Source organism: Microcaecilia unicolor, chromosome 10, assembly GCF_901765095.1.
Source record: "Microcaecilia unicolor chromosome 10, aMicUni1.1, whole genome shotgun sequence".
Classification (NCBI taxonomy): domain Eukaryota; kingdom Metazoa; phylum Chordata; class Amphibia; order Gymnophiona; family Siphonopidae; genus Microcaecilia; species Microcaecilia unicolor.
Genome location: NC_044040.1, coordinates 36,294,438 through 36,310,114, shown reverse-complemented (window position 1 = coordinate 36,310,114; position 15,677 = coordinate 36,294,438). Strand labels below are relative to the sequence as shown.

General features: G+C 37.4%; 1 protein-coding gene across 1 annotated transcript in view; it reads left to right on the top strand.

Annotated features, from left to right (window-relative positions):
* COG5 (component of oligomeric golgi complex 5) overlaps nucleotides 1-15,677 on the top strand; it is a 333,667-nt gene that overhangs the window by 260,208 nt on the left and 57,782 nt on the right. Inside the window, exons 14-15 of the mRNA XM_030216260.1 lie at nucleotides 4,192-4,291; nucleotides 9,621-9,731. Coding sequence (XP_030072120.1) covers nucleotides 4,192-4,291; nucleotides 9,621-9,731 — 211 coding nt within the window. The remainder of the gene's footprint in view (nucleotides 1-4,191; nucleotides 4,292-9,620; nucleotides 9,732-15,677) is intronic.

Sequence of the window (15,677 nt, the reverse complement as noted above, 5' to 3'; positions counted from 1 at the left end):
GCCAAGGGAGGACTGGGGCTGTTGAATTTGCGCCTCTTTTCAATAGCTGGTAGTGCTCGTCACCTTTCTGACTGGTTCAGATCAACTCAATTTTTTACCTGTACCAGGTCAGAAATATCCCTTCTGAGACCACAACACTTTGCCCACTGGCTTCACTCCACGACAAAGGGAGCGGATCTCTCGAGACACTTAAATATAATTTTTCGGCCTATGCGTAGAGCGTGGAAGCTGATGTGTAAAATACATGCTATAAATCCTAAGATGACCCCATTATTGCCAATTCAAGGGAATAGTGATTTCCCCGTGGGAGATACATCACGAATATTTCAAATGTGGGCCTCAAAGGGGATACGATATCTCTTTCATGTGATAACGGAGCAGGGAACTATTAAGCCATTTCAAAGTTTATGTGAGGAATTTGGCCTAGCCCAGAGTGATATATTTGCATATTACCAAATCCGCCATTATGTGCAGTCATTGGATAGTACGATGCTCACCTCAGAAGTGTGGGAAAGACTTAAGAATATGTTGGACTTAGAAGCTCAACTTCGCACACCATTAAAATATTTTCATGGCATGTTGAGAGATAGAATTGAAAAATATGACTATTCGAAAGAAACACAGAAATGGAATCAAGAATTAGTCTTAAACATGAGACCAGAACAGATAGAATCTTGTTTAATGTCAATTTATCATTTAACAGACAATGCCAGTTGGTGGGAGTTACATTACAAGTTTGTATTACGATTACACATTTCACCACAAAGAGCATATCGGGCTACTCTACGAGAAAATAACAACTGCCCAAGATGTACAAAGGAGCAAGCCCATCTGGGTCATATGTTTTGGACCTGCAGGAGAATCAGGCTATTCTGGGTAGCTCTCGCAACACATGTTTCTAATTTTTGGAAAACTATATGGCGCCCAACACCAGATCAATTGTTTGATATCTTCCACATACTGAGCCCCATACCACGGGGCATGAAGATCTTCCTGAAAAAAGCTATGCTGATGGCAAGGAAGGTAATATTGCAGCTGTGGTTAGATCCGGCTGGACCCACGATTGCGCACTGGCGCTCATCCATGATTCAATTTTGTACTTTGGAACGATCAGGAATATCAGATCTAGCCTCAAAAAAAGGAGATAAATTTTGTACCATTTGGACGCCCTTTTGGGACACATTGACTTCATCAGCACGAAGCAAGATTTTGAATTTATAAACTGGACTGAATACAAAGAGATGGATATGCAATAGCAGGAATAGATAACTGTTCGGAGGGAGGGGGGAAGGGGAGGGGGGAGGGTGGAAGAGGGAGAAAACACAGTAACTTTTTTTGTTGGTTTATTTCATGATGAAAAATTGTTGAACAAGGTTTTCAATTTGTAAAATTAATCTAACTGCAAATAAAGAGAATTATAAAAAAAAAAAAAAAAATCATAAAAATGTATTAAAATTTTAATGCAAATTACAGTTTACTCCAGTGGTTCCCAAACCAGCCAGTCAGGTTTTTGGGATATCCACAATGAATATTCATGAGAGATATTTACATACAATCCCACCACTGCACACAGATATCTCTCATGACTATTCTTTGTGGATATCCCAAAATCCTGACTGGCTGGGATGCCTCCAGGATCAGGTTTGGGAACCACTGGCTTACTCTACAACTATTTGCAATACCCACAGGTAGTAATCCCTCTACCCCCACCCAACCCCATACACACACGTTACATCTCCTCCCTAATCCAAGGAGGTTGTCCATGTTTACTGAATGGCCTGTAGAGGTCTGTAATGCATACTAGTGCTGCATTTCTAAAGTAGGCTGTGAAAACAGTAAGGCTATTTATAGCTATTCATGCTGTTTTAGTTTGAGTTTTGTATTTATTTTTTCATTACTTTTTATTTTTTAATTTATTTAGGGCTGCATTTTGATTAAAATTCTATTGCCCAGAATCACAAGGAGCTGCAGTGGGAAAATAAATAAATAAAATATCTTTAATCATGCAATTAATTGCAATTAAAACTTTAAACGAAATGCAGCTCTATTGTATACTCGTATTCAATGATCCATCTTATGTCCTTTGTGCTGGCCTCTCTAATTTTGATAAATGTTCCACACCGTATGAAATTTGGCTAGCTGGCCACGTCGCAAGGCTGTTGTGCCATTTGATAAACATAGTCTAATTTTTGCACAACTTTATTCACTAAAGGTGCTGTTGGTTGCTTCCAGGATGTGGCTGTTGTCAGCTTGCTGGCTAAGCGTAGGCCAGTGACCAATTTGTGAATCTCCAGTTTTACACCCATAGCTTGAAAATGTAGTAGTCTGTGGTCGGTCCTACTGGGATAGACTACATTCATTATATGTTGAACAGTCCTTAATACTTCTTCCTAGAAAGACTGCATCTTCAGGCATGTCCACCAGATATGGTACATATTGCCTAAAACCTCACATTCCTTCCAGCATTTACCTGTACCACTTTTAACAAATTTTAATAAGATGATACCTTTTTTATTGGACATAACTTAATACATTTCTTGATTAGCTTTTGAAGGTTGCCCTTCTTCGTCAGATCGGACGAAGAAGGGCAACCTTCAAAAGCTAATCAAGAAATGTATTAAGTTATGTCCAATAAAAAAGGTATCATCTTATTTTCTTTTCCATGTTTTATTTTGTTTGATTTCTATTGATAACCTTAAGAGTGGACTAACACGGCTACCACACTCCTCTACTTAACAAATTTTAACAATCTCATATCCTTATAATACCACTATAAAGGATTTTATAACTATTTTCTACTAGGTTACTAGCAATCGACACGTTTAGTAAATATTTAAATCATTCTCCCATAGGAGATGCCCAGATCAGTTTCCCATCTAGCTATACATTTCTCTGCTGGGGTTTTTTTATACTAAGAGTGCAGTGTACAGGCGAGAAATGCATCCCCTCCTAAAAAAAATCATAAAATATTTGAATAGCAAGAATGATTGGGTGAAACATTTAGAATTTCCTAAGTCACAAATGGAACCTTTTCACTTATTTTTCAGTGTTCAGGTCATACAACTAAGACCAAATCATGTGAAACTCCTACATATTTCCAGAAATGTTAATAATGCCTTCTATTATATTACTATCATGCATTCCATTACCATGCAATCCAACATTCTTCTGTAACAAAGTGCCTATTCTCTTCTCATTTCCATCATCCATGATGTTTTGTAAGCCACATTGCGCCTGCAAAGAGGTGGGAAAATGTGGGATACAAGTGCAATAAAATAAATAAATATTACATAGAAAGCTGGAATTAAAAAATGAAATAATAAGAACCAAAACGATGTAGTGTATTCACTGAATATAGTCACCTGTTGCTGATGCTTATTCCTTTAATGTTCACACCACTGCAGTGTTGTCTTCGTTTTGCTTTTTAATATAAGTTATTTTCTTACTGACACTTGATACTGCTAATAATAACACCCACCAAACTACTGCACATGTCTGTGAGTCAAACACATAGATTAATTAGCAGGCTTTGTAGCAGTTTTTGTTGTGTGGGTACAGTATTTACCCTGTGCCTGCCTGCATTAACTGAACTCTGATGGATAATTTTGTATTTTCCCTTAATAATGTAATCTGAATATTTAACTTTTTCATAGAAGTAGTAACACCTGTGCTATGTGATCCTTTTGTACATCTTGTAACTGAATGTACCCAGCTCTGCTCCATGCCTGTTAACAGCCTTAGGGGCTGTATACATTGCATGAATGGGCATCTTAATCAGTGTACTTTTTAACAAAATACCTGATTGGAATATCTGTGATACCTGTTATTGAATCAACAAAAGAAAAATGGCAACTCATTAGTCATTGAGGCCCCAGGTCTTGACAACTCATGGACCACAGCACCTTTTTTCTTGGTTCAATATAAAGTATTGCAGCGTACAGATACTGTAGTATACTCTAGTACCAATATGGGTATGAGAATTTTTCTACATGTATGTTAAAAATGTTACCTTTATCTTTAGTAATGCTTTAAACTCATTTGCAGAAAGCTGGTTCCTGATAAAACATCTATAAGTTCAACATAGTTGAAGTTTATGAAACAGTGAATGATGTATGTAGAGAATTTAATCCCAGTTTTTGTAATTTGTTTGTTTTCACTGATTTATGTTTTGTTTTTGGGTTTTTTTTACAGTGAACTGAATGTGGCTTCTGTGGATTCAGTCCTTAGTTTAGCTGTTTCCAGAAATGTTGCTAAAACCATCCAGCTATATGGTGTAAAATCAGAGCAGCTGGTAAGTACTTTAGAAATATTTTTATTATACTAAAATGAAATAAAACTTGTCAGTTGTAGGCTTCTGTAACCTGTCTTGACTATCCGTGTTAACTAGATCAGTGCTTCCTAACTTGTGGTCCATAAGGCCATAATTGGGGATCTACAGGACACAAGGGATGGGCAAAAATAGTATCCATTCATTTGGCAACGCTTCCTGGGGATGTTCCTCCTTAATGGTGGTTTCTGGGGTCACGGCTGTGCAACTTTGCATTCCTGAGCTGTGTTCCCTACTACTTACTCCTCATCATCTGATGCTGTTGAGTGTTTAAATAATATGAGTACTTCATCCTCCACTGGCTGTGCTATTTTCTTGGTATGGACATGCCTGACTGGGTCTTTGCCTGTGGTCCTCTCCTTCAGGGCCAGGCTCCTGCCACCTCTCTTGCTGCTATTTGGTAAGTGAATTGTTAGATTATTGATACAGTATTATATTTTAATGTATTGTGTATATTTTATTATCTGAGAAACAAGCAGGATAGCAAGTAATCACAGGTAGGTGATGCCACCTATAGAGCCTGGCACGGGAAAAGCTTCGCTAGCAGCTTTTGAGAGTGGCCGCCCCACATATATGCCACTTCCTGCAAAAACCCCACCCGCTTTCCCCCCTTCCTACTGCATGCTAATCCCCCTCCCATCACTGTTGCTGATCTAGACATGATAGTTATAGGACTGTGGCAGGGCCTTGAGTTACTCCCCCTTTCTCTGTTGCCTGGGGCAAAATGTCACAGTTCAATCTATGTGGCTGAAAGTATAATGTTCCAGCACTGGACAACAAAAGAAGAGAAAGCAGTCTAAGGTGCTACACCATATATTATTGTCTTATTATGAACCCGTATTGGAAGAGGGATCAAAGGCAGAGAGGTTGGATTGGCAGAAGAAAGTGTGTGTGTGTGGGATCAGAGGGGATGTGGCATGAGTAAGTATAGGAGAGTAAAAGAGTTGAGGGGGGAGTATGATTGAATAAAGTGTGGCAGGAGAATGAAGTAATTTGTAGAGGATATGTTTTTGTGAATGAGTTGGAGATTCAAAGGAGATGTTTGTAAGTGAGTAAAGAAAATTATTGACGTTGGAATGTGGGGGTCTTTGAGAATGAGTTTGCCCTACCTCACTTTTCTGAACTTAGAACTCCCACTCCTCAGTTCAAGATCTGCTCTTTGTCCTCCCATCTCATTTTATTATTAGAGTAACTTTATTCTGTCCACACAGGACATAATAAATATAAGTACACTCAGACCAGCACAGACTAAACATAACAGTTCAGAACATTAAATAAACAAACATAAAAACAGCTCATCTGCAACAAAAATAAAACCCAGTTTAAAAAAGTTTTTAATTGGCCCTTTTTCCCTTTCCTCCCAATTCCTCTCTGCTTCTTCTGCCAGCTTTGAACATCCCATTCACTCCAGCTCCTGACCCTCTGCTGCTTTCTATTGGGATCCCTTCTCCATTTCCCTTCTAGGAGGTTCTCTCCTCTTTACAGTCCTCCAGATTCCCTCTTCTATCTCTATTTTCTCTCCCCCTTACCCCTTTTCAGCATTGATCACGAAGATCTCTGGTATTTTAAAATATAAGTAAATTATTTAGGAACTGAAGAAATGTCAGAAAATGGTTTTATGTATACCACCAACTTAACTGGAATCATTCAAAGCAGGTCATAATAACAAAAGAAGGTTAATAACAGGCACACAAACAGATCTATTAATATTACCTTATAACAGACATCATCAACATCCATTATTATCATAAAGCAAAATATAAATTTATATTTACTCTGCAAACCAATGCACAGACTTGCCACAGAATGTTCTAATTCTTCTGCAGAATCTAGTCTTTAGCTTCAGCTGAAAACTGGGATGTGCTTATAATTAGTTGATGATAAACGTAAACCCTAAAAATAGTCCTTGTAGATCTATCATGCATGACTCTGTTTTGTTCTAATTTTTTGCTTGTTTTTCCAAGAATATTTTTTGCCTATTTGGTGACTTATACCTTCCTTTTTGGTTGCTTCTGGTGATATTCTTAAGGTGTATTGTTTGCTCTTTCTCGAGGTGTTGCTACCTAATCAGCATCCAGCACCAAAACCAACCAGTGCAAGCACAATGATATATGAAGATATCAAAAAACATTACTTTAGTGGATTAATTACAATAGTAGTTTTTTTTTACATCTTTCATCCTTTTTTTTGGCTTTGTTGAGAGGTAATAAATGTAGAATAGTTTTGTGTGTATACTTGCTTTTAAATGAAACATTTTTAAATAGGTTTGTTGTAAAAGTACTTGTAGATGATTATAAAGGTTTTTCCATGTGTAAAGGTAGTTTTACATTTAGAAAGGACCTTTTATAAAACTTTCCTGTAGTATACTGCTCAAAAGATGGTATGTGCTTACATGTGTATCACACATATGCATTCCTGGGGGTATAGTTTGGGCAAGCTTGAAATTTGTCTGCATATTTTATAAAGGCTACTGTCTATGGTCCTCATCGGTGCCCCTCACTGGTGCCAAGCTCTAAACCAGCGAGTTACAGTCCCCCAGCCGACAGAGGAAGTTTCATCTTTAAGATGAGTTCTGAATTTATTTATAAGCCAAAACAATTTTTTTTAATAACTGATTAAGTGGATGGAATAAGAGTTTTTGGGAAGATATACATTTGTTATGGAGGAGTTATCATCTCTGTGGCCGATGAAGAGGTGGATGTGTGAGTCTCGCTGGTTTAGAGTTTGACACCGCTGAGGTCCATAGATATTTGCCTTTATAACAGAAACTACTATTATATTTGCAGTTGTTTGTTGGGTTTCCAGAGAACATTTTACTTATACCTGTTGCTATATTTTATCATTAAAGCTCAAATATGCGCCCAAATTTACACTTGCTTAGGGAGCAGGTGTAAAGATGTGCATCAGCATTAATACATTATTGGGATAGGTTCTGGGTGCTTTCCTTTCAAAGGCATGTATGCACCCATATCACCTTTATAAAATGAACCCTAATCCATAAGTCCTGTAAAACAGTGCAGTCTTTTTTTAAAACTATAAATGTATTATGTGAAAAGGAGTGATCATCATAAGTTGTGTTTTTTATCTTAGCTCTCCGTAGTATGCTATAGGCTATATAAAACTTTTAATCCCAGGTACATTCCTGTAACAGATGCTGGTTTAAAAACCCATGTTTAAGCCAAATAAAAGTGTTCATATAAAAGTACGGTTTGAACATAAAAACTTCTCAGATACTACAAAATACTTATCTAGTGCAGCTGAATTGTTTTAGATAATGCATCAAGTAGCCCCCCAAACCCAACTCTATGACTAGTTTCTTTCTCATTTCTTAGGGGGCTGGGAGAATTGCACTGTGATGTTAGTAAATCATATGTGCTCATAATTAGTCTCTACTGGTGGGCTGCTCATGGCATCAGTGATGCTACCATCTTAAATATCCAACATGGTGATTCAGCATTCCAACACTCTCAACAGTGATCAGTCTCCACCTCTCCGATGACATCACTGAAAGAAGTAAACTGTATTGAACAATTAATATAAAAGGGTCCAATGATAATATAACTTTGAAACCATATGCTTGAAAAAGACAATATTGGCATTGATTGGCATATGTCTCAAGGATAAGTTTGAAAATAATTTTGCTAAAAAGATGTTTATAATTGCTTGTAACAATGTTACAAAAACCTCTAAGAGTTTCTCACCTGTCTCCTCCCTCACCCAAGCCTTATGACCTAATAAAATATATCACAGCTAATAAAAAAAAAAAAAAGCCTTTCTACTCAAATTCCTTGTTCAGACCTTCAGGAGCTTGTGATTGGGATTCAAAAATCCAAAATTGTTCTCATCTTGCTAATTGAAGTAGATGATCTCCTCCTTGAAAAAAAAGGTACAGGTTACCCAAAGTAGAAAACTGTTTTGTAGAGTACAGGTCATCAAGCATATAGGAGTTGCAGTTTTTGCTCTTCTTTAGAAGAATATGAAAGTTGGTTCAAACAAGTGAATAATAAAATCTGATATGTGTGCCGACCACCTGCACCTCTTCTTCTATATTTATGTAATATGGTGTCCCTGTCAGAAGATGTATGTGGGCCATACTGTGAGACCTATGAAGGACCAGCTTATTGAGCATAGAAATTGCATTAATGCTAACACTTATCAGCTCCATTGGTTCTTCATTGTTAAGCCAACCATTCCTTTCCAGATCTTACTTGGCTTATCAGAGACCACATTTTAGTTCCATTTCAAGAAGATCATCTACTTCAGTTAGCAAGATGAGAACGGTTTTGGATTTTTGAATCCAACTCACATTCTCTCAGGAACTAAATGAAGTGATTGAGTGGAATATCATTTTATGATCAGCTGTGATACATTTCATTAGGACATAAGTATCTGGGGAGACAGGTGGGCCACTCTTAGTTTCCGGTAGCATCGTTACAGGCAATTATAAGCATCTTTTTGGCAAAGATATCTCCAAATTGGTCTTGGAGACATGAGTCAATCATTGGTGTCTTTTCCAAAAGTATTGCTTTAAAGTTATCATTGGCATCAGACTCTTGGAACCCTGTATGTCAAATTGTTCAAGAAAGATTATTTCTTTCTGTGATGTCATCAGAATGGTGGATCCTGATTGCTTTTAGGAGTGTCGGAACACTGAAGCGCTATGTTGGATATTTAAGATAGTACCAGTGCCATCAGCAGCCCCGCAGCAGAAACTATTTTCAGAACATACGATTTACTAACATTGCTGTTCAGTTCTCCCAGCCTCTGAAGCAATAAGAATGTAACTTGGCATGGTGTTGGTTTTGGGAACCACTTGATGTATTATCGATGACAATTGAGCTGCCCCAGAAATAGTAAGTGCATTGTCACATCTGAGAAGTTATGTTGGAACACTACTTTTATACGAATGCTATTTGGCTGAAATGCGGGTTTTAAGCAAATACCTATGATTACAAATTTAATCTAGCCTATAACAACAGTTGTTTATATAGAACTGTATGGATGACTTGGGTGTAAAACACAATTTATGATGGTCTGTTTTACAGAGTTTGGATAATAAGGCTTAGTTTGCATTTATCGCTTTTGTTTTTAAGGAATTTATTGTAGTTTATGCCTTTATAAAATAGGCACCTTTTTGGACTTCTCACTTCGGCACCTGCTATAAAATCAGGCCCTTAAAGATTTTTGTGTAGTCCTCTAGTTCATTATAAAGGAAAAGATGAAACACGCTAAACGGTAGTTTAGGTTTACATGCATTTATGTATCCTGTTCAATTCTTTGCTCACTTATTTAGCTCTCTACACAAGGAGATGCAAGCCAAGTGATTGGTCCACTAACAGAAGGACAGAGAAGAAACGTGACTGTAGTAAATTCACTCTACAGGCTATATCAGTCAGTTTTAAAGGTAAGTACTAGCTGCAAAACAATATAGTTCTCCTTTTTCTCATGTTTAATCAGTCTTCGAGTATAACTTTTGCAATGTTATAAATGTATGGACCAGATTTATTAATGGGTTCTCACAGTTTTGCACCAAATGCAGAATAATGTTCATCACCCAACTTGGCCTATCTGCAGTGGAAACAAAAGGCATGCCTTTTCTGTGTGCTGGTGCTTCAGTGTAGTAGAGTCTGTATTTATAAAAGGGTTTTTTCAGAGACAAAATTAACAAACTATGGACCAGATTCTATATATGGCGACTTAAAAATCGGTGCTGAAAAAATATGCCTAGGCGTATTCTATAAACTATACCTAAAGTTAGACACGGTTTATACAATACACCTAGCGCCCGTCCGTGAAACTAAATTTAGTCACGGCCATTCGACAGTAGTATTCAATTTGTTTATAGTTTCTCTTGGAACTGTGTTTTGGAATTTGCATATTTCTTATAGAATGTATGTGGATGATGTGCAGTTTTTTTCCCTCTTGAAAAACATGTTTGTGATCCTAGATTGAGGTTACATAAATTTTTTGGTGAAATTAGAAAATGGATGAGGCAGCACAATTTGTCGCTGAATGTTTCTAAAACAGAAATAATGTATGTGGGTACAACATTGGATCCGTCTCTTATCAGTGATTTTAAAGAAAAAAAAAGATTACTGTGAAGCCATTTCTTCACAGTCTTGGAGTTTTTTTGGATAGTAATTTGACTATGCAAAAGCAAGTAGATCACTTCATTTCTACAGCATTTTTCCAGCTTTGGGTTTTGAGCAAATTGAAAGGGATGGTGCCACCGTATGATTTCTGGACAACCGTGCAGCGCCTGGTTCTCATGGAACTTGATTATTATAGTTCATTATATTTAAGTATATCATCATCTAGGTTCCAGGCTCTGCAGATCGTGCAGAATGCGGTGGCATGATTAATTACTGGAGTGTCTAGATCATATTATCCTGGTACTGAAAAAATTACATTGGCTGTCTGTTCTGTTTAGAGTCATGTTTAAGGTTCTTGTATTAATACATCAGCGTGTATATGAGATTGCTCCTGTTTATCGTTTTAAAAATGTGTGTCCAGGACAATCTTTAAGGTCTGAGAAACTCTTTGTTTGCCTTCTCCTTCGACGTAGCATTATATTGAGACAAAGATGCAATGTTTTCAATTGCTGGTCCTTTGTTATGGGATGGTTTGCCCATACACTTAAGATTGTGCAAAAATACTCAACATTTCAAATGATTCTTAAAGACTCATTACTTTCTAAAGGCTTTTCTAGAAGAATTAAGTGTATTGAAGTGACTGTTTTGCCTGTTTGGAAATGCGTTGATGTATTGAGTGCTGTATGATTATTATTGTTTGTTGTGTCCTATTGGTTTATTAAATTCTATGTATGTTCTTTTGTATAGCCACCCTCTTGCCTCTAAAGGGAAGCTAAACAACTTCAGAGGAGACTGAACGAAAGCCCTTCTGGCAAAGGAAACACACTCCAGAGTTTAGTTTTTCTTTTTTATAATAATCCTAAAATTTATTAGAGTAAATAAATAGTTACAATAAAATATTCTTTTATCCCAGTGTTACAGAAAATTAAATTCTTATTTATATTAGTCTAAATTTCAGTATAAGGAAAATAAAATCTCTCTCTGGTGTCTCTGTGTATTTCCCTGGAAGCTTAAGAAAAATCTGACTGCCACAAAATGTGCTTGTCAGGTTACTGAAGCTTAATTTTGTCCAATCACTTAATACCTTATATTTTCTCTCTTACTTATCTGGTATTTGTCAACTGCGACCTCTAAGGTCACCACATAATTCTGCTTCTTTGGTATTTTTCTCAGTTATCCATCATTTGCCCTTTGTAACCTCCCTCCCTCAAATACTTATCACTCATACTTGTCCTTCACTGAGAATGTCTCTGTATTAATTCAGAATCTGTTTGAAACAAACAGAGGATTTAAAGTTTATGGCCCATTATTTTAGGCCAAGCAAACCAGTCTGTTAACTTGTCTCTGTAAAGGTCAAGAAAACACAAGCTAGCTATTTGCCCTACTAGATCATAAATAAGGGAATATGTTATAAATACAAAGCTGACTGATCTGCAAAACCAAACAGCTCTATACTAAACACCCTCTTTGGGTAAAAGCGGGATACAAATGAAAAAGAAAAAACCTCTAATCAGTGTCCAAGCTCATTAATTTCACCTTGCAAATCTGCTCCCAGTGTAGTAAGTTCCGTATATACTGCTTTAAGATCAAACAAATGCAATTCTCGTATCGGGTTTTGATCTTTGTCCATCAAAGGGCTTCCTGATGAGAAAAGATCTGGCAGGGACAGTGTCGTCTGCAAAAGTGTAGGGTTAGGATCGGCCATATTGAGGCCCTCCATGCAGCTTTCTGTAGATTCCCCCACATAAGCAAATGCTGCCAAATCCACAGGCCATTGCGTGGAACCCATCACTGTGAGTCCAGATCGCCTCTAACTGGCCGGGTAAGCAAATGGATGCAGCGATGGCACTGAGATACCTGAGAAAAACTAATGTTTTGCTTGGGGCAGTACGGAGCTCATCGTTCAAGCAGCCTTACTGCTCATTGATGTCACTTCCTCCAGCTATAGTTATAGTTTAGTTTATTAAAATTTGCTATACTGCTATCACTAACTAGCAGATCTAGGCAGTTTACAGTACTGTAAACATCAGAAAAGGAAAAGAACTACAGTGAATTTGATAGGAAAGAATAGCAGTCATATCGAGAGAACAGATATACCAAGGTAGTAGATGGAGTTAGTGAAGAATGGGAACAAGAGCAGGTGGTACGAATGGAGTAGAGGGGCAGGTAGAGCATAGGGGAGGCGGGGGTGGGTAAAATTATAGAAAGGAAGGGTAGGGGAGACTATGGAGAAGCTACGGCCAACTGCATTCCACTGTGTCCTAGGCTGGGTTAAAGGCCTGAGTAAAAAGCCAGGTCTTTCGTTCTTGAATGAGAGATCTGCATGGATATGTAAGGGAATTGAATTTCAGAAAAATGGTGCTGTGAAGAAGAAAGCACAATGTCTAGTAGACTCCAGCTGAGCAAATTTAGGAGCAGGTAAGACTAGGTGATGGTCGTTTAGTGAATGAAGAAGACGGGTACTGAATATGGAATAGTGAGTGAGGAGAGTTACTGTTGGAGACCAAGTCTATAAGCCTTGAATGTAAGAGCCAGTAACTTGAAAATAATGCATTGATTAACTGGTAACCAATGATATTTGTGTAGTAATGGAGAAACATGATTGCGACATTGAGCATGACATAGTAGTCTAATAGCTACATACTGTATGGACTGGAGTCTGTTAATACTGACCCAGTTACAACCTAAATAAACTATGTTGCAACAATCTAATCTAGTTGTTAGTAAAGATAGAATCAAGGAATGAAAGACGTCAGAGCTGAAATAGCAACAGATTGCACGAAGTTGGCTAAAGATGAGGAGACCTGTTTTACAGACAGTTGCTATTTGAGGGGCAAATGTGTGAAGCAAGTCAAAAGTGACTCAGTCTACTGGTTGAATGAGTGAATCAAAGAGGTTGAAGGGAACAGATGATATAGAAAGACCACAGGTAAACGAACAGGCAAGGATTTTATCCTTGTTTAATACCAGTTTGTGTTTAACCAGCCAATACAAAATAAGTGTCAGACAGTCCCAAAGAGGTCTGACGGAGGGGCTAAAAGGATTAGTAAGAAGAGTAACTGGATGTCATCTGTGTAAAAATAGATTGTTGAATCTAGGTTGCAAGAGGACTGAGGAATAAGTTAGAGAAGAGGCAATGGAACAGTAATTACTATATAAGAATGGTTGGAAAGAAAAAAGGAGAATCAAGACAGAACCTACCCTGTGAGACCAAGTGACAAAAGGCGAGGTAGTAATAGAGAGTGGTCCACAAGATCAAAGGCAGCAGAGAGTTCGAGAAAAACAGCCAAGACGATGTTATGTGCATCCAAATGAGTATAAATTTCATTGAGCTAAAGCAGTGATGACAGCTTTGGTACTGAAGTGTATCCTGAAACCTGACTGTTTTGGGTGAAGAGCAAGTGACTTTTCCACAAATGAAGATAACTGCAACAAGACAATTCTTCCCAACACCTTGGAAAGAAAACAGAGGTTGGAGACTGGCTGGTAGTGTGTGGGAGTTTGGGGATCTAAGGTGGGTTTCTTAAGAAATGACCTGACAATGGCTGATTTCCAGAGTTGTGGAACCTGTCCTAACGAAAGACTGTTGTTGACTAGAGAGAGAACATAAGGTAAAAGTTTCAATTCTTGGATTTTTAAACAAGAGCAAGGAAAATGATCCAGGGAGCAGTATGTATATTTGGTACCGAAGAGAGCCATCAAGAGTGACTGTAAAGCCTTCAGCTGAAATGTCCAGGAAGTTGCACCCAGAGAGAGCAGGTGGTGCAGATAAGAGGGAAGTGATGAAGAGGAAGGGACCACAGGACAAAAATATATTTACTAAGTTTTTGAACCTTAGTAGAAAAAATATTGTGAGACACTCTGCAGAGAGATAGTGGGAGATCCTTTTTGGGCAATAGGGAAAATACGTTTTGGGCTATGGAAAATAATGAGTATTTCCTTAGTTAAGCTGGGATCTTTCATTATATGACTTGCATGATATTGTGCTTTATGCACAGAATTTTGCACTTTGCGGCATACAGTTGCACTCATAAGCTACACAATAGTGTCAGTTGCACATGAAACTTAATATAATAATTAGCTTCTAATTGGCATTAACTACCAATTGGTTATAGTTGGTGTTAATTGGTGCTAATGGGCACTAATAACAGTTACATGCAAAACTGCTCTCAGTCGGGATTCTGCAGTTTGCATCTGCAGAATTCATTGTGCATAACTGCTAGGGGGCATGGACCTGGGAGAAGCATGGGTGGATCAGGGCTATGTTAGCACTTACGTGAATGGGTTATAGAATACAAGCAATTACTTTCCTAATTGCCTATAGTTAGGCACGAGCAATACACCAGCCTTTCAGCTAGCATAGAATACTCATACCTAAAATTAGACACACAACTGTGGACTTAAGCTAGTATTTTATAATGGCAGTTGTACGCGGTTAGCATGCATCATTCTGGCGCCTAAATTTGGCAACCTATAGAGAATTACCTCCCATTGTTCGTAACTATCTTCCTCCAAGCAAAACATTACTGTTGGGCTAGTTAGCTGTTAGAATTAGCCTAGATAGCACAAAGCAATGCTTGCCTTTTTAAAATTCAGATGCTGTTTCATGCAGACCATTTTGAATCATGAAAAAATCAGGAAACCTAACCTATTATGAAAGCCAACAAAGAGAAATATGTGTTATATTTCGTTGAAAATTGTGAAGAGCTGTTTTGTTTGATGAATAGGCCATTAGACCTATCATGCTTTACACATTTTAGCCAAGTCTTTGTAATCCTAATCTCATTATCCCTGTAGTATAGTATTAATCTTTGGTTTTCTGATCCTAATTTTAATTTTGCTGTATAAAGTACTGGGCATGGACTGAATTCCCTGCCACCAATGATTAATGATGATACTGTTAAGATTTGAAAAAAAAAACTAAGAGCCTTTTCAATAGATTTTTTTTTCCAAATGAATGGGCCTATGAGCTAAATTGTTCTTTTCATTTTGTGTCTGTGATATACAGTTCAATGTTTTGCACCCTTATACATTTTTTTTTTAATTGAAGTTTTTGAACAATTGCATATTGACAACATCCTCATAACAGTCATTCTGCTGTCTAAAAATGGTAGTCAAAATACAATAAAAAGTAGGAGTTTGTTTCACTGATCAACACAAAATAGAATAAGAAACCAAAACGTATTTATTGCGTAAGTCTTCACACCCTTTGTAACAAAAAACTCAAGTTAACTTTTTTTTCTAGAAGACCCACAATA